The 20,174-nt window shown below is 38.1% G+C and overlaps 1 protein-coding gene across 6 annotated transcripts in view; it reads left to right on the top strand.

The window, feature by feature from the left end:
- Positions 1–20,174, top strand: part of LOC108053732 (calcium-dependent secretion activator) — a 210,273-nt gene that overhangs the window by 165,980 nt on the left and 24,119 nt on the right. For 4 of the 6 annotated variants that reach the window (XR_006417674.1, XM_044460648.1, XM_044460649.1 and 1 more), the window contains 2 exons: positions 455–661; positions 8,241–8,397. Coding sequence is in view for 5 of the 6 variants with exons in the window: in XM_044460648.1 (XP_044316583.1) it covers positions 455–661; positions 8,241–8,397 (364 nt within the window). In the remaining variant the exon portion in view is untranslated. The remainder of the gene's footprint in view (positions 1–454; positions 662–8,240; positions 8,398–20,174) is intronic. The other 2 variants (XM_044460652.1, XM_044460651.1) reach the window with 1 other exon arrangement.

Genomic DNA, 20,174 nt, shown 5'->3' with positions numbered 1-20,174 from the left:
AAGTCTATCAGGTAGTACAAAAGTTGCAACGGGCCGGATCGGCCTACTACTATAAAATTATAAATTCGTTGTTCCTTCACATATATACATATACTCCGAGTTATAGTATTTTTTACTTATTTCAGAAATACAATTTTAGTTTTATAAAAAACAGACGACTTTATTATGCCATAGGAACAATCGGGAAAAGAGAAATAGAAATCGACCTTGCTTCATTTTTTTTAGCATCGAAATTGAAAAAAAAAATATTTATTTTTTTTTTGTAAAAGTTGCAAGGGTATATAAACTTCGGCTTGCCGATATTTTTGCTTCCTTTCGTGTTCTAATAGGTTCCAATTGTTTGAAAGTTGGAGAAAAGTGTGAATGTGATACTATATATCTGTAATTGTTTTTTTTGTAAATGAATACAAATCGTACTTACAACCATTTAACACACTATGCCCGATTTATTTAGCTGCGCAGACATGATAAAATGGATAAAAATAAAATAAGTAAGGAAGATGATGATGTACCAGGAGGCCACAATGAAAGCGATGTTGATTTTACTGCCAATACTGGACTCATTAGCACATCTGAACTGGCTACTGCGGCGTCAACTGATGGACCGTCATTTCGTTACTGCATGCCGACACATGCGGTTTATACCCCGCCAGTACCAACGGCATGTATCGTTGATTAGCATAAGTTGAATACAAATTAGATATGACAATTAACCCGCATCAGGAAATTTGGAATTTATTATTAATTCTGCACCTTCGATTTTATTTACCTATTACCTATTCGGCTTATTGTGAGATTGCAGGCACAAAGGCGCCTACAAATTAAATAACATCGTTCAGCCATTTATCCTTAAAAATACTGAATGAAATACTCAAAAATTTATCAAATAATTTCTCGGTATAACTTACCTGTTTTAAAAGGTTTTGTATTATTTTCTCAGAAGAGCAAGGTTCATTCCACCACCCGTTTCAATATGCATACACCTTACAAGGGTAATTTTATGTTTCCAAAAAGATGCAAAAAGTAAAAGTATCATGATTGATCAGCAACAATAGGATAGTCTGACATAAGCCTGTTTTTGTGTCTGTTTGGGTTTTCCTTGCAAGCTAGTATTTTAGTGCTAAACCTATTTTTCTAAAGTATTTTCATTCTGGTTAACACCTACGCGGCTTCCGGTGCTATTAGATGTTAAGTTAAATTCGTTTTATAGCAGTAAAAGGAATAGTGCCGAGTAAGCATTTGGGTTTTGGGCAGACGGACATGCTTGTATCGAATCGCCTAGTGTTCCTGTCCAATAATCTTTAACCATAACCAAAAAAATTAAAGGTGAAGTCAACGAATTTTAGGGTTGTAAAAATAACAAATTTTGACATTTAGTAAAAATGCTAACGCTGCTACAATAAAATGACTACTCGTAAAAGGAAAATTTTAGAAATGTCTCTCTTTGTTTTAGCCTTTATACCAAGATAAAAAGGTTTTGTTTTAAATTAAATCTTTCTTAACATTAATGTTTAAGAAACAATTTTTCAATTAAAGTGGCGACTTGGCCCGAAAAAAGTAAGCCAGGGATCATTGTTTGGTGTATTTAGGCAAGTGCCTAAATTAACCCCTTCAAACATTTAACATCTAGGGCACTTGCTAACTACCCGTTGATTGATGACCTAGGACCATAGCTCGTAAATAACTGTTGACCGTTTTTCTTCCTGCGCTCTCGTTGCGAGCACAACCGAAAAAGTTCATACTCTCTCGCTTTCGCTCTGAGCAAGAGACTCTTGCTGTCTTCATTTATGTTTTCTGTTGAGCGCTTTTCGCTGAGATCTTTGTATATCGCTCTTTTAATGAGCAGTGCGTAAAGAGCGGAATGAGAAACGGTCGCAAAATGAGAGCAAAAGACCGATTGACCGAAAAACTCAGTGCAAACGGTCTTCACATTTACTTTTGTTGTTGTAAAAAAGAAATAATATAATTTGTTTAATACAGAATTTTAAATTTATTTTCAAATATTTTTGTTAACAAGTTCCATTTTGATTCCATATTCCATATATCTGCAAAAACAGACGCTTAACGAAAAAAACGGGAAAGACCTTTTGCTTAAGGGGTTATCCGGGTCTTGAAACACGAAAAAAAGCCTATTTTCGTGAATTTTTTTTAAAGGTCTTACGACAATTTCACAAATTTAATTTATTGTACATTAATGTTTATGGTTTGACCAACATTGTGTAAAAATTTGAACCAAAAATTTTTAAAATTGAGCCGTTGAGGCAGGCTTGAACTTGACCTCATAAAAAATTGTGTCTTTGCGGTAGGCAAAATATCTCCGCCAATTTTTATCTGAAATCAAAAAACCAAAATTATTCTGATAGTGAATGTGTCTCGCTTGTCCTCTACGAGCCATTTTTTTTTAAAGTTAAAAGTTGAATTTTTGTAGCGCTTTTCATAAAAAGTGTAATTTTTTACGTAAATTTTGGCCATATTTTGGCTTATAAAATGAGTTGTAATTAAAAATTAAAAAAATCCCTCCGTTAAGGACAAGAGAATTATGTTTAAAAGAAGTGTGCAAAAGCAGAAGTTGATCGGTGCAATAGTCTTTGAGAAATCGTTACTACCGACTTCAAAAAAGTGGTTTTAAGAAAAACGCGTTTAAAGTGCCGCATCTGCCCGACGCCAGAGCCCGAATGGCTTGTTGTGACGTTCGACGCGCTGGGTTTTAAATTTCTCCCATTCCTACAGTTTTGCTTCGATCGACTTGAAATTTTTAGACAACATTCCTGAAACTTTGTACTATTATATAAAAAAGTTTGAAAAAAATGAATTTTTTGAAGTGTCAAGACCCGGATAACCCCTTAACTAAATACGACAAAACGGTCTTGGACCAACCAGAACCAAACAGAATAGAAATAAACGGTTTCGCTCTGAACGCGAGCGAGCTTATTCAATAACCCATAAATCGGTTGCTCTCTGAGTCTTTTCGTAAAGGGTCAGGAGAAGACACTTATTTGCAGACAACGAGAAACGGTCGACAGTTATTTGCGAGCTCTGGCTAAGACCCCTCGGCTTTCATTACTTCCTTTGTTAATTTTTTCCCATGAAAATTTGTGAAAGGGTTTTTTTTTTTTGAAGCTGCCCTATAAAAAATACAGACATGGATGTTTTCAAGAAAGATTTTAGGTGAAACTATAAACTTTTATTTCAAAGCAAAGACAGTATTTTATTATTTTTTAAAATAAGAAAATAAGGCTACTTGCATTCTCCAAAAAGTATTTATAAATTTTTCAGGTCATTATCTTTGGTTACGTTTAGAAATATATTTTTTCTCAATTTTTATATCAAATTAGCAGTTCTCAATGCGACATTTTCTGCGAGTGGTCACGCTTAGAAATTTATTTTGCGTAATAAAAACTTTTTTATTACACATCAAAGTATGAATCAAAAACACAACTTTACAACTGACGTAATTAAAACTTTTATTTTAGTGAAATAAAAAAAATGTAACTTTCTAATAGTCCGATTCCAATTGGTTTTTTTCACATTTCGCACCGCAAATTTTGTTTTACTGGGGCTCCAAAATTAAAAATGTGATCATCCAAAAAAATATACAAATACTGCTACTTACTAGTTCGACGTGACATTTCTAACTCTAAGTGCATTTGATTTTATATCGATAGTGTCGATCGATATATTGAAGTTAACGATCACGCGTCCTTAATTTCTGAAAACATAGGTGCGTGTTAAGCCTAGCTTTCTTTTAACTAACCTAAACCTTACTTGGAATTGTAACCCACAGGAAATTTAAATGCTAGCTATTAATTTCTCGTAGTAATGTTATTGGCAGCGCTTAAGGTTTTTTTACTGGATTCTACAGAGCAGCGCTCTGGGACGGGCTATATTCGTCATGCAAACACATAGCGGCCAGGGCGTGTCTGCTTTTCCATATTCCTTACTGGAGTAGATCTTAGATCTACGAAGCATGCTACATTGAAGTCCATGCGCAGAACCATATGAGTACAGGAGAAGAAGAGCTGTTCTTGGCACTTATTAAAAGTCGACCGAGCGGCTGCTTCACTCGCAGCTGCTGTACTAGGCAGCTTCATCAGCATTGCAAAAATGTTTCACCAGGTATTTATAGACTCTTAATACGCAAGTTCGGACGAACTATTCAAGGGAAACGTCCCCCAACAAAGCGAGAGTTTCTAAGCACGTATATGGAGATAACAAATACGATCTGTTGGAACTCATCTCATTTTATTTGGTGTACCCCAAAATTGTGTTCCAGCAAATTTGGCGAACTGGGTGTCAGTAGGATGACCCCATATTTTAGGACGAATGAATTAGAGGGAAACGCTGGCGCCAACACATCCTTGACATCGAGGCATTTTTGATTAGAGGAAGTATAGGCAGCTTGTGGCGTTTCGGGTAAACGAAATTCTCGAGGTAAACCAGCTGGAGGACTGGCGATGGGTCTTGTCATGACAAAAGAGGATAATGATCCGTGGATCCGACTTTAGCACCGGAAGGTTGGCCGACTGAGACGATCGACAAAGAAAATAGGGCTGATGCTGAGTTGAAAGCACATGCTCCAAAAAAAATTTTGAGTCGTGTCCAGCTTATCGACCCAATCCGCTTCTCTTTTTGGAGCATACGTCGCTGGACCTAAGTCGAAAGGCTTGAATTGTTCTTCCAATGAGTCAGCATTTTCGTTAGCTATTTCATAAATTTGATCGAAACATGGGAAGCTTTTAAAGCGACTGACGCTTAATTCCACGAGTGTATTTCCATAGTTCAAAGCATCTATCAGCATCAAGATCTATAGCACTAAGTTGGCGAAGGAAAAAGTCTGCCACAGCATCTCAATGCGCTTTTCTCAATAGAATTTTAAAAACTGTCAAATCTTATGGTGACGTATACGCTTCCAGCGTCGCCGAAGTGATCGCACCCTTGGTTAACAGTAAATAGCCAAATCAATTGCAGTCCGTAGCTAAGACTTACAGACTAGAAGACATTACTTGATCTAGAAGCTCAACACCTCTCGGGGACGAGTGGATGCAACCGCAATCCTGCTATGATGAATCGGTTGGGAAATCCACTGGTCAAAAGTCCTAAGCAGACCAAGAAAACGATGGAGGGCAGTAGATATATTAAAATGTAAACTACTGCTGAAATTCATTAATAAGCATAACGTCAATTGAATTCATGTTAAAGTAGTGCTCTATCTCGATGTTTGCCAGTGATTAGCTTGGAGGCCACTAAGGTCTTCCAGGTTATGCGAGAGGGGTTTGGAGGCCACTTAGGTCTTCCAGGTGATGAGAGAAAGCTTGGAGGCCACTTAGGTCTTCCAGGTTATGCGAGAGGGGTTTGGAGGCCACTTAGGTCTTCCATGTTATGAGCGAAAGTTTGGAGGCCACTTAGGGGTTCTAGTGTACGAGACGAGTCGCACCCCACTGCGGGTCTGCGAAGGTTAGCTCGGCGAGCCGACTGGGACAGGAGCGGGTGATCGACTCGGTGAACCGAGTGATGGCTCGAGATTGGGGTCGGCTGCCACTGATGGCGGCTTCTTCCCTCGAAGTCGGGAGTGGGTGGTGGAATCCCCAAGATCGTCTGTCACTGATGACGGTCGGTCTTTCTGGGATTACGTAAAGGGAGGAAGGGGAAGGTAAGCTAACTACAATGTATTTGGACGGGGTACTAGACCCTATCCAAAAAAAAGACTCCACTTTTAACTCCCAGAGAGGTTGCTCACACCCAAGCGTAAGGCTCACCTTCTCCGATTTATTTAATTATATTGTGCGCTCTGGAGCGTCACAAGCTGGCACCAGATCGAGGAGTAAGTTTCGCCATCAGAGGGACACGCCCTAAGTGTAGAAGGTCCAGCTGCCTTGATAAGATCAGTAACACCCTTTATTGTAAAGGATGGAAGGCGCGGTCCAGGCTTCAATATATTTGGAGGGGAACATCAGAATTTATCTTAGAAATCTTAGATGGCTGATGACCAGTAGTGGGCTTTGATGGGGAATCCAGAGTGTGCATAGACTCACTAGGAAGAGCGTCTTCAAATTCTTCATCAGATAAAACCGCGAATATTTTTGGGTAAGAGTCCAAGTCTCTGATTTAAATTGTTTAATAGTAATCTTGCAATAAAGATCACCAGATTAGAGCGCAACTGATCAGCATCTGTTTGACCAATGAAGTCAGGGGTCATAGAAAGGCCAGAGATGGAATCAGGTGTATTTGCATCACGTACGCCATTATGAATTTAATCAAATCCAAATAAAAGAATAACATTATCCTCTAAACTGTCCTTCAAATTTTCTTTAGAGCTTTTAAGAAGAGCAAGAAGTTTCAGGAATGGTGTCTAAAATGCGTTTAGAATCAAATCTTTGCATCCTAGCCTCCTTGGGCCTGACAGAGGTCACCCTTGTACCAAGTTTTTATGGTTATCGATGGTATAAAAGCTTCTGTAAAAATTTAAACTAGTCAAATCACAATTTTCTAATTGCCACTACTGTACAGCTGCTTTGAAAATATTTGGGTCTATTCTAGTCTGAGAACCGAAATAATGTCCCTTACCTTTTTAAAATCTGTTTAATAATTATACAATCCGACTTCAAAACTTACAAAAATACCTTAAGGTTGAAAATGTTATCCAAAAATCACGACACATCAATTACTGATTGAGGTTTTAAAGTGGAGGGAATAGAAAAATTCCCAAAATGATGCACAAAAATTAAAATGAAATCTATTAATTTAAAACTGTCGGAGTATGTAAATGGTAATTAAGCGATTTTGGCATACTGGGAGTATTTTTGAGGCGAATCCTACTTTATAACGGGCGATGGTAAAGAGTTCAATTTTACTTTATATATTATATATATGGAAAATATGATTTGGTTTACAGGGTATTTTCTTTTTTGGTGTGCTCTGGTTTGACAATGTTTTAAATTGCAGAGTATGCTTTATTAAAATCAAATTGTGCACGGTCAGCTGTTTGAGCGCAAACGCAAGTTGTTGCCGCCTAAAGAACATGTTTCTTTCGTAGGCTCATTAGTGCCCAGTGCAAAGGACTTGCACTTGTGTAACCATGAGCCATCTGGTTGCCTCGATAAGCTCAATGGATATGGGGTAGATTCTTTATTTCCCACAAACTTTGAAAGAGCTTGATCGTAGCAGGATCGCTGGTATTTCGTTGGTTCAGCGCGAGTCATGCAAACTGATCAACACTACAGTGTTGCGTTACCACCCCATTGAATTGGTTTAAATTCGGAATACTTGGCCTTGATTAATGTCAAATTAAAGATAAAAGTTCCATGAGTTACATCTCTGTTTCTATTAAAAATATGAACATATTTATGTATAGACAACTCGTTTTAGTAATTGTTTTCGTAATTCTTAAACAATTAATTATATGTAAAATAAAAACTTCATACTAAAATGAAGACCGGGGCATAACTAATTAAAATACCAACCTAATCCGAATAAAAACCATTTGTTTTCAAAAAATATTTTCTATTTCGGATGTGAAAGATAAATGCCTAAATTCCTTAATTTGTAAATGGCCGAACAGACAAAAGAAATTTCGTGCAAACAATTTCGGGCAGGCGAAGAATATACATATGTAAATAAGAACTTCAGTGGGTCGTAAATCCTTCTTTCTATATGTAATATGCTTTTGTGGCCGTAAGGAACAAATTATTTTAACATTGCACCATATTTAAATAGAAAGGCATACAAATAAAATAACATTATATTTGGCATGATTTTTTTGTATATTTTAATAAATAGATAATATTTTCTTCGTTTTCCAAGATGTTGCACAAATCGTTTGTCAATTAGGTTCTGGAAATGACACCTATTCTTTAAAACTTTGTAAGATAAGGTCATGCCCTTTTCTTGTAAATACCTTTTTATGTTTATATAATTTTTACTTATAATAAAAAAAAAAAAAAAAAGTGTATTTTGGATATCTTGTTTTGTGGGCAAAACGGAAGCTGAAATAACTTATTGCATTTCTGCTAAACTCGGTTAACATTTTTGTGATGACGTTCAAGAACATATTTACATTCCTAATCTTCCTGTACAAAACTAATTCTAATACGAACTCAGTATAGAATTGTCAGTGAACCAATCCTAAAATTTTATTATTTTTAAATGTTGTAGTTTGAAACTTTGCCTGACCTTTTTTTAGTTCAAAAATTTTAACAACGTTTTTTATTAATCAATAATAATTAAACTTTTATTTCATTTAGGCTTTTGCGTGGTTTAGCGATTTGCTGGTTGAACACGCGGAGATATTCTGGTCCCTCTTTGCGGTTGATATGGACAGAGTCTTATCAGAGCAGGCTCCTGACACATGGGATTCTTTTCCATTATTTCAAATTTTAAATGACTATTTAAGAGCTGATGGTGAGTATTTAATCTAGCTTTACCAATAGTTATAAATTTGTTTAATCTGGAAGAATCACAGCAGAAAATGCTGTCTTTCGCTACAATCCTTGAAGTCAAATTTTTATACCCTTGCAGAGGGTATTATAATTTTGGTCAAAAGTGTACAATCCTTGAAGTCAAATTTTTATACCCTTGCAGAGGGTATTATAATTTTGGTCAAAAGTGTGCAACGCAGTGAAGGAGACATCTCCGACCCTATAAAGTATATATATTCTTGATCAGGATCACCTCCTGAGTTGATATAGCCATGTCCGTCTGTCCGTCTGTCCCTCTGTCTGTCCGTCTGTCTGTTTCTATGCGAACTAGTCTCTCAGTTTTAAAGATATCGAATTGAAACTTTGCACACACCCTTCTTTCCTTTGCACGCAGTATATAAGTCGGAACGGCCGGGATCGGCCGACTATATCCTATAGCTGCCATATAACTGATTGATCGGAAATGCCATAACTCTGATGTTTGTTAAGTTAGGAAGTTGGGACTCTCTATGGGTTTTATATTTGGCCAATCAATTCCACGTACCAAATTTCATAAGGATCGGCCGACTATATCCTATAGCTGCTATATAACTGATTGATCGGAAATGCCATAACTTTGGTGTTTGCAAAGTTAGGAAGTTGGGACTCTCTATGGGTATTATATTTGGCCAATTAATCCGACCTAACAAATTTCATAAGGATCGGCCGACTATATCTTATAGCTGCCATATAACTGATTGATCGGAAATGAAATAACTTTGGTGTTTGAAAAGTTAGAAAGTTAGGATTTCCTATGGGTATTATTTTTGGCCAATTAATCCGACCTACCAAATTTCATATGGATCGGCCGACTATATCCTGTAGCTGCCATATAACTGAACGATTGGAAATGCCATAACTTTGGTGATTTTAAAGTTAGGAAGGTGGGATTTTTTATGAGTATTAAGAATGCATCATATAAATAATTTTGGAGAATATAATTTGCAGAATATTCTGCAAGGGTATTTCAACTTCGGCTCCGCCCGAAGCTAGCTTTCCTTTCTTGTTTGAACATTTTTTTACTAAAAACAAGAAAGGAAAGCTAACTTCGGGCGGAGCCGAAGTTGATATACCCTATATATTCTTCAAAATTATTCATAAGATGCATTCTTAATACTCATAAAAAACCCCAACTTCCTAACTTTAAAAACACCAAAGTTATGGCATTTTCAATCGTTCAGTTATATGGCAGCTATAGGATATAGTCGGCCGATCCTTATAAAATTTGGTAAGTCGGATTGATTGGCTAAAAATAAAATCTATAGAAAATCTCAACTTCCTAACTTTACAAACACCAAAGTTATGGCATTTCCGATCGTTCAGTTATATGACAGCTATAGGATATAGTCGGCCGATCCCGGCCGTTCCGACTTATGTACTGCGTGCAAAGGAACGAAGGGTGTGTGCAAAGTTTCAATTCGATATCTTTAAAACTGAGAGACTAGTTCGCGTAGAAACAGACAGACGGGCATGGCTATATCAACTCAGGAGGCGATCCTGATCAAGAATATATATACTTTATAGGGTCGGAGATGTCTCCTTCACTGCGTTACAAACTTCTGACCAAAATTATAATATCCTCTGCAAGGGTATAACAATATAATGAGTTGTTAACATGGTTCACTTGGGATAGCGCAATGTCAAGTAAGCCGTCAATAAAGTCATGCTGCGCTAAAGGAAGTAAAATGTTATAGTTTTCGTCAGGGGACCATGTCGGACTAGGTATATTAAAATCACCCAATACTATTAACTGATCTCGATCTGACAGTTTTTTGGAAATGGACTGAATAACGGAAAGGTGATTTGCGTAAATAGGGAACTCAGATGATGGTGGGATATATGAACAAGTAATATATACAAAACTACATTGAAACGATAATTTTATACCTAGGAATTCGATGTCATAAAATTCTTCGAAAGTTAGTAATTCAGACGAAAAGGTGGAGTCGACAGCAATCAGGACTCCACCTCCCCGTCTGGACTGACGATCAAGCCTATAAATTGTGTACTTACCCGGGAGAATTTCGGAGCTAAGAATATCCGGCCTTAACCAGGTCTCTGTACATACCATAATATTATATGGGAAAGAAAAACTATCCGAATACAATTTAGTCAGCTTACTAAGTAAGCCTCTTGTATTCTGATAGCAAAGAAGAAAAGAGGAGGCTAGTTTTTTGGGACAATCTGATCTGGATAATTTTCAAAACTGGTGCCGAGAATAATTTACTGAATTTAGCTGATGACTTTTTTTCGGGTCAATCCGATATACGCGACTTACACATTAAGCGGCAGCTCTTTGGATAAACGATCTTGGCGTTCTCTTGGACCCTAAACTAAAATTTTCAAACCACATTTCGTCCATGGTTAATAAAGCCTTGGAGGAGTGCTTGGATAAAAGGTGGTCAAAAGAATTCGATGATCTTTATTTGACTAAAACTTTATTTATTTCACTAATATGGTCGTATTGGATCAGTACAAAAAAACTTTCTTCTTTTTGCTTTACGGCGCTCCTAAAACGATTAATACTTGCTTAATTGGCACAAAATTTATCTTACTATTTATTACTTTACCCAGACTTTTACATATATTTTCTTATCTCGCGTCTATCTTCTCGCGAATCGTGCCGTACGATACACGGCTGCGCCCCTCGGGTAAGTGGGCCGTGGGACTCCGCGCGAAAAAAAAAGAACTACCGATGCCGGGCGCTGAGTAACTGCAGTGGATGTTGTTATGTTGGTTGTTGTTAGTGTCGAAGCCACAGTTGTAAATACGGGCATTGTGCTGGTAGTTGTTGTTATATTGTTGGTAAGGTCGTAGGGGTCGGGGGACGGGCATTGGGCACTCCACGGCTCATTCGGTGCTGTGTTGCTTGGGCATAGTAAAGTATGGGAGAGCGAGCGCGCTCTCGCAGTGTTTACTTGCAATGCTGCAGTTTTGGTTGGTGCGGTTGACTCATCAGATCGTATACAGAAGTAAGCGTTATTTTTTATTGACGAAAGTCGACGTTCGTCTTGTTGTTGCTGTCGAGCTGTGCTCATTTTAATTAATTTTCGCATCTTGCGCTCTGACACGTTGGCTTTTAATTTTTTATTTTATCGTTTATATTAGTAATTTCTTACTCTAATTATACCCGTTACTTGTAGAGTAAAAGGGTATATTGTATTCGTGCAAAAGTATGTAACAGGTAGAAGGAAGCGTTTCCGACCCTATAAAGTATATATATTCTTGTTCAGGATCACTAGCCGAGTTGATCTAGCCATGTCCGTCTGTCCGTCTGTCTGTCTGTCCGTATGAACGCTGAGATCTCGGAAACTATAAAAGCTAGAAGATTGGCATTTTGCATGTAGATTTTAGGATTTCCTACGCAGCGCAGCTGGCCAAGGTGCTAATTCGAGCGACGAAAAACATACAAGAAGGCATATTTATATTAAGTTGTTTAGCTGAGTAGCGGGTATCTAATAGTCGAGGCACTCACAACAGCATCGTGATTAACTTGTGTTTATAAAATAAAACGTTTTAATCATTATTTCGAAGCTGTTTTCTTATTGTTTTTCTATTGCCTCCCTTTTGAATTCCTTCTCTTCGTCGTTGGATGCTGTTGGAACGGCATCGTTCCATCTCGTTTCGAGGTGCCAAAAAGTTCTTGAGTGCTTTAATTTTAGTACGCTATAATGGCTTTTTTCACAAAAAGCTGTGTAACGGACTTAATCCGCAACCTGCTTGTGGCGCTTGAATTGCAGGTCTAGTCGCATGCTATCTGAGCCCGATTCTGTGGCAGATGCCGTGCAACCCGCCGCAAAGTAAAGTAGTAGCCCCAACACCTCATGTTGACTTAACGTGTGGATTACCGGCCGTTACTGGTAGTACAGATACCAATTCTGGAGTAAGGTCGCATGTGTGGTACCATAAACGGTAACAGGTATTTGGGTGCCACAGCTAAAACATGTTTTTGTTTTACGTCCGTCCCAGACCTCACATCAATGGATATTACGGCTTATATCCGTAACAAAGTTGATAAGTTTGAGATTGACCGATTTCAATTTTATATACTAGGAAAGTATTATTTAAGATTGGTATTTCTTGTGCTCATTTTGCATCTGTGTGTTCCGCCAGTTTCTGGCTTGAGGGCATATTTTATTTTACAAATACGGAGCTAAGAGAAAAAAAAATAGTTGAGGGGAAATGGAAAATACCATTCAATAACCATCCCCAGAGCCATACACATTCTCTTCTGCTCCAAAAAAACTAGCCCCTCCTTTTTTTTCCTATCAGAATACAATAGGCTTACTTAGTAAGCTGTCTACATTTTTCCGGGTAAGTACACAATTTACAGGCATGCTCGTCAGTCCAGACGGGGAGGTGTAGTCTCGATTACTGTCGACTGAACCCTGAATTACTAACTTTCGAAGAATTTAATGACAGGTATAAAATGATCGTTTCCCGGTAGTACTAATAATATTTTACTCTAATATTTTACTTCCTTTACCGCAGCATGACTTTATTGACGGCTTACTTGACATTGCGCTATCCTAAGTAAACCATGTTAAAAACTCCTTAGGACGTTAACTGGACTTGTGTTTTGTTTCCAATCCAGAAGTCGTTTGTCTATTAAGAACGTCACCACTTACACAACCGTATGATCCCTATCATCCTACTCTAGAGCTGACTGTAGATGCGAGAACAGAGCTAAATAAAAAATACGAAAAGTCTGTTAAACGAATCCGTAAGGCAAACTTTCATCGTTAAAATACTTTTATATCCGGATATGACTGGTGCGAACTTTATTCATGCACTAACATGGCTGAGGCCGTTAATATCTTTTATAATGCATTGAACTTCTTTTATCTGTGTGTTCCGTTATAATATCCGTCAATTTCAAATAAGCCTCCATTGTTTAATAAGGAGTTGCCACACTTACAAAATGTTAAGTCCAGACTTTACAATAAATTTAAAATGTGCGGCTCAAAATCTGCCTTCTCTCGATACCTAAGGGCTTGGTCAAATTTTACCGTGCTTAAAGCCCGGTGTTATTAAAGCTTTCTGACTCGTTGTAGGGTCCAATTTTCACAAGATCCAAAACAGTTTTCTAATTTTGTTTACACTAAGCGTAAATCAGCCTGTTACCCAGCATCGCTATCATTTAAAAATTCTACTGCAAATACTGATTAGGCAATTGACGATCTATTTGCCCAGTTTTTCGAGACAACATATTCTGTTTCATCCCGTCCAAATCCGTCTTATTCAAATGCCATATTCAAGTCAAACTTAATTTTTTGTCCGAGGTTAAGCGAATGCTCCCTTCTCTTGGATCTCCATAAAGTTAAACCAGTCTATTCATCGGGTCCTGACGGAGTTCGAGGATGAGAGCTTAGATACTGCGCTGAGTCATTTGAACAGTCAGACTGACTTAGCTTACACGGATTGAAGTAAAACGTTTGATTTTGTAAATTTCTCGCTTCTTGAATTAAAGCTAGACTTATTAGGGTTTCCATGTGATCTTCTAAAAACAGGCCCTCTTGAAAATCTCTACCTCTAATTTTATCCGAGTTACTTCAGGCTTCCCACAAGAAAGCCACCTCGAACCACTTCATTTTACAATATTTATTACCGATCTCTCTCCCTCTAGTCTTCACAAAGTCACGTGTCCTTATGTACGCAGATGACGTTTAGTTATGTCAGCAATATAGCAAAATTTCCAGCAGTTTAGACTTACAATCGGACCTAAATGCTTTTCAAACAGCATTTTATTTCTACTACCGAATCTTTGCCAATCTTAAAATCATTTTTTTTTTTTTTTTTTAGCATATCTATATCTCGGTTTATCAAATCGCAGTGCACAATCTCAATAAGGATTGACAACGCCTTCAGCGATCACTCCTGTTGGAACATAATAAATATAAATGAAATTCCCAAACTATTGTTCAAGGTGGAAGATACAGGTTGGCCTGACTATAAAGACTTAAAAAGTCCCATAAGCCAACAAATATCTCAAAACCCAATCACCCGACAAAATATTTCGAATATACTATCGACCACGAGCCCGGAAGTTTCTTTTGCTTAGGCGTAAAGTTACAACATAGGGTCTTAAGCCTCAGTCTCTAAGCCGACTGTTCAGGAATAATTCAGCAACAGGCATCAAACTTGAGTCCAAAAATTTGTGCCCAACATACCTCTGAAAATACATTCAATACTTAATGGAGTAAAAGGAGTGCTGGTAAATATAAGAAACACAATAATAACGAAGCTCCCAACCAAAGAAAAATCTGTTTTGATGGTGTCTTTAAAAATATGTTTCTGAAATGCAACTGGCATTTCACAGCACAAAAACAAGAGAGAACGCTATAGTCGAGTGCCTCGACTATTAGATACCCGTTACTCAGCTAAACAACTTTAGACTTTGCATTAACATAATGTGAATTTGAGTGACCACAGGAAAAAAAGGCAAAAAGTTCAAATTATCAATTTGAATTAGGCGATCTCTTAGAGCTGTCAGCTTTACAGCACGAGCATCAGCACCAGCGCTGCTTTAGCGCAGGCAGCTTTTGCCCTGCACCAGCATACACACATACGCCATTGTTTGACTCAGACCTCCAATTTGGCTAACTTGATTTGATTTCCATAGTTCTTGGGATATAGTTCGGTATTGACAAATGAAAACCATCGCAATTTCCTTTAATAGAAATCCTTATCGAGAATTAACGTTGACTCTGTTGAGCACCTTGGCCAGCTGTTCCAAAGTCATCCGTTAGATGGCGCTATTGTATTGCGCCATCTACCCCAAGACATTGGTACCACGGGCCATGAGTGGGCGTGGCACCATTTTGAAACAAACTTGCGATTCGTAGGAACTCCTAAAATCTACATGCAAAATGCCTATCTTCTAGCTTTTATAGTTTCCGAGATCTCAGCGTTCATACGGACGGACAGACAGACGGACAGACGGACATGGCTAGATCGACTCGGCTAGTGATCCTGAACAAGAATATAAACTTCCTTCTTTTTGCTTTACGGCGCCTAAACTGGGATGCAAATCTTATCTTACCTTCTTATTCTAGTAGACTTCTTTTGATTAATTTACCATCCCTAGCCAACCGTAGAACGATGCTGGGTACTATCTTTATTTATAACCTTATACATGGTGATATTGACTGCCCCGACTTGTCGGCTAAACTTTTCTTTGCCAAGTAGATTAACCAGAAATTATATTCCCCTAATGTTAAATCATTGTAGATCTAACTATGCCTTGCATGAGCCTTTCAGAGTATTATGTTCTGTTTCCTGTAATATCAAATCTTGACTCTCTGCCGCTCCTAAAACGATTAATACTTGCTTCATTGTTACTAGTTTAACATGACTGTGAAGGATTCCTGTAATAAGGAAAACAACCTTCACGTTTGAGTTTTTATACAGAAATCTGACTTTATTTTTCTAAGTCTTCGCTTACGTAACTAACATTAAATTCTTATAATATCCTTATCTATGGTCTACACAGAGACCACATCTGTAAGCCTGAGCGGGAGCCTTATCAACGGTCTCCCGCAAGGCGACCTTTTGTGCATTGTGAGAACTATATTTATGGTCAGGCTCAAGTGGCATGTACTTAAGATTACAATTGTTCGGCACTGCACCCTTGTAGGTTTTAAGTTACAGATCGTTATTAACGGCTCTAGAAAATAAATAATATCTAATATTTATGATAATTAGTGTTCTTCTTGAACAATGGCATTGACGCAATACTCATATCGAGACTCACAAGACTAACAAACAATATCTATTTTCATCTAATGCCTACATTTTATGCGACAAATCATGATATGGCTTGTGGAGTACTAATGGTAAGGCTCATTTTATCAAGAATCGCATGAGCCATTATCAATTGCCATCATTTGCTACAACAGCTCGTGACTACAATGTAATACACACCCATTGGAGATCTCTACTCACCAACCCCAATACAAACTAATTCTACATACCTACAGATTCTAAAAAGCCTAACTTGACAAGAAGACGTGGAATATTTAACTGATTTTTCGGATCACTATATTTATTCAGCTCCCTTTTCTAACTTCTAGTAAAACAATTTGGATTAAGTGCTGAAACTATATAAAGATACCTGCCAAACATGTACTGTAAAGTAGATATTCACAGCTCAGTTGAAGAGTTAGTGTCTCTTTTGTGACTGACTGTGCAACACTCCACCGCAATTATAACAGCTAGTAAACCTTTCGACAGCGGTCGTGCTCGCAGACAACATCTTTAAAACACTTCCAACAACAAATAGCTTTCTGCTCCCAATAATCGACTTTCCTGGAGCTACCCTATCATATTTCCATAAGAAGTTACTCAAGTTATAAAGTCTCACGAGAAAAAAAAGTTACGGACGATTTCATCTCCCCTAAAATGATCATAGAATTGCCGATACAGTTTCGACCCATGTGGTAACCGGTTGTGTAATAATAATTGCCGTAATAAAAAACAAAAAAAAGTTGTAAAACATTTTTTTTCTCTGTGCTTATGCGGTTTGCTGGACTTTTTAACAAAACGTTTTCCGGCCTTGCCCGCGGTGTTGGCAGACCAGCAGCCGGGCTGCCAAACTTAAACTTTATTTTTCTGTATTCTCTTAGTTCCATTCGCTAGTGCAATGTAATGTCATGATGTCATAATGTAATGATGTCTTCAAATTTCAAGCCATCTCGGCGAAAGCTTGTCGTGAAACAATCAGGACTCTCAAGTGACTAAGCACCCGGCCTTTGCTTAGGACCAAGTCATCCGACCACCGGTCAAAACGGACAAAGCTGCCAAATTAGCTGTTATTAAAGCCTCTATGAATGCCAAGGCGACTGCCTTTGATGCCAATAGGTGCCTCTCTGACACTTCTGATGATTTTAGTTTTGAGAATCTGAAATTTGATAATCCCATCTGTCCCGACTATGACCATTTCTACCCCAAAGTGGATTAGTAAGAATGCTGCTGATGAAGAACGCTTTACTCAGGTAAATAACCTCAGGAAAATACGAAATCTAGACATACTCTGATGTAGATGTAAATCATCGTTGATAAACCCTGTTGGCGACTATAAACATCCTCAAGCTGCAGCCTCTGATATGATGAAATGAAGAAGACTCTACCTACTTTGGGAAGAACAATAGCTTTGATATTTTGTCTGACGATGATGATGATACAATTACTTCCCCTGCTATTAATGATCCATGGTTTGTCTGACCCTGTCGAAGCTAACTTACATACTGTGACCCTAAACAATGCCCCTTCTCAAGCTAGAACCAAGAAACCCGTTCCCCGTCCCCAACCCTTATTTTGAGGGTAATCACTGATTTTAGGCAACTTTGTTATCATCTGTAACCACTGGTTACTGTGGATGACGGCAATGTATATCGTGTAGTCCAGAAGTTTTTTTTGTTTCTTTTCACTTTAGCCCTTTACAAATTACCTCGCGCAAGTGAACCAACATAAACATCTTCGCGGCTCGTGGGCTTATCTTGCAGGCAAAGTCTATTTTTAGTCACAGCTAAGCGGTGAGGGCTTTTTTTTAGCGAATTTGGTCAACAATAAGAAAATTTTAAGCTGTGTTGGGTTTTAACCATAAACTTACCTTTCAGACTTCTTATCATGTGATGTGAATATCAATTGATATCAATTGGAGAAATCTGCTCAATCACGACCAAGTAATGGGTGCAATAAGTTTGAGGAGATCAGAAAAGTAGCTGATGCAGACCCTGGTGAAATACGCTGCCAACAACCGTGCAGATTTATCTGTTTTATTCGCAAGAATGCCAGCACAATCAACGATCTGCACTATTTCTAACGTCCAAGAAGGCTTGGCCTGTACTTCTACATACAGCGGGACTGCAATCGTGGCGCCTAGCATTTACCCAACTATGTGACAACAATTTGCAAAAATGCCTCTTTCAGGAAACGCAAAGGCGTGACTCAGTTCCCTTTACCTATCCTCACTCCCCCTCCTAATGAGGCGGCCTCTGCATCCAATGCAGCGACCTTCGGAAACAATTCGGCTGCTGAAGCGGAAAGTATGGAGCAAGACCTGTCCCGATTGGAGATAGACAAAATCAAACCAGCTTTCAGCTATATGCCTACCGAGTGTAAGCTTTCAGCTATATGCCTTCCTTGGAACCGACCCTTAATATTCCACTAATTACAACATACGTACCTCAAGGTTTTGTGTTTCAAGAATTTATACCACTAACTCTTTCCGTGAAAGCTGTAAAAAAAACTAACAACGCTTAAATGTAAATTCTAACATCATTAATGAAGAGAAACTAACACTACTATGTAGTTTGATGGAATCCGTCTTAGTGTTCCCTAAATACATATATCCCAACAAGATAGACAGGGAGAACAATCAGGTCAAGGATGAAGATAATGAAGCTATAATAAATTACAAAACTAGGCAAAATGTATTGTTCCTATGGGAGCTTTATGATATAGCCCGATCCGGCTCGTTCCGACTTATATACTACCTGCAATAGAAGGACTACTTTTCGGAAAGTTTGAAGCATATAGGCATTTTGGCAAAACTGACGGACGGAATTTGAATCCATGATACGAGATTACGACTACTTGCTTACGATGCTAACATAAATGTATTTAAAGCCCAGCTTGACCAGCTGTGTGAGGTTATTATGCAAATTCGAGAAGCGGTGGATATTAATAATGGCATTAGTTTTTTCATGAGCAAACCAAACTTGCTGAGCTTGCTGCACCCAGAAATCGGAATGACACAGACGCTCACAGACCACTCCAGTTACCACCCAGAATTGTGTCACTGCTTTGTCTGAAACAAAGAGTTAAAAGGGATAAATTAAAGTATCCAACTGATACACAGTAGGCTGGCAAACGGTTTACAAAAGGCCTTGCCCCAAGAAAGCATGACCACATAGACAGCTTTCTTGAAAACTTGGACACAGACGCCAGTAAAAATTATTCATTGTGGCGTTCCACCAACCGTAGCTGTCCAGGCGTCAGTTGTAACGGAAGTGCAATCAGCCACCACCAGGCGTATAAATTCCTAGGTATCATCTTACATAAAAAGCTTACGGTCAGCAAGCACGTCACGGCTATACAGCATTTCTTTAGCATTTCAGCACTTCTTCAGGACCAAGGTTGCTCGGATGTCATGGCTTCTTGCACCACGCAACAAACTATCCCTTGGCTGCAAGGTCAAGATATACAAGGCCATTCTAGCGGCGAGTCTTTTCTGCGGCCTTCAGGTCTATGGAATTGCTGCGAAAAGTTATATAAGTAAGATGATAAGACTGAAGACCCAATGAAATTGAAAATATTGTAGACTTGGGTAGCAGTACGCTAATGAAATAATAAAAAAATGTACATATTACAAGCTGAAGTCTTAATACCCTTGCAGACTTTGCCGAAATTGCTAAAAGTGAAAAAGTAGCGAAAGGAATAAGGTATACATAAGTAAACTAGATTTGCATCGTTTCAAGTCAATTGCTTTTATACTGCAAAAATGTCATATACAAATAGAAAACAAGAAAGGAAAGCTAACTTCGGGCGGAGCAGAAGTTGAAATACCCTTGCAGAATATTCTGTAAATTATATTCTTCAAAATTATTCATATGATGCATTCTTAATACTCATAAAAAATCCCAACTTCCTAACGTTAAAAACACAAAGTAATGGCATTTCCAATCGTTCAGTTATATGGCAGCTATAGTCGGCCGATGC

The sequence above is a fragment of the Drosophila rhopaloa genome, unplaced genomic scaffold (genome assembly GCF_018152115.1).
Source record: "Drosophila rhopaloa isolate 14029-0021.01 unplaced genomic scaffold, ASM1815211v1 contig_203, whole genome shotgun sequence".
Lineage (NCBI taxonomy): Eukaryota > Metazoa > Arthropoda > Insecta > Diptera > Drosophilidae > Drosophila > Drosophila rhopaloa.
Note: the sequence above shows the minus strand (reverse complement) of the source record. Positions and strands in the feature narration are given on the sequence as shown.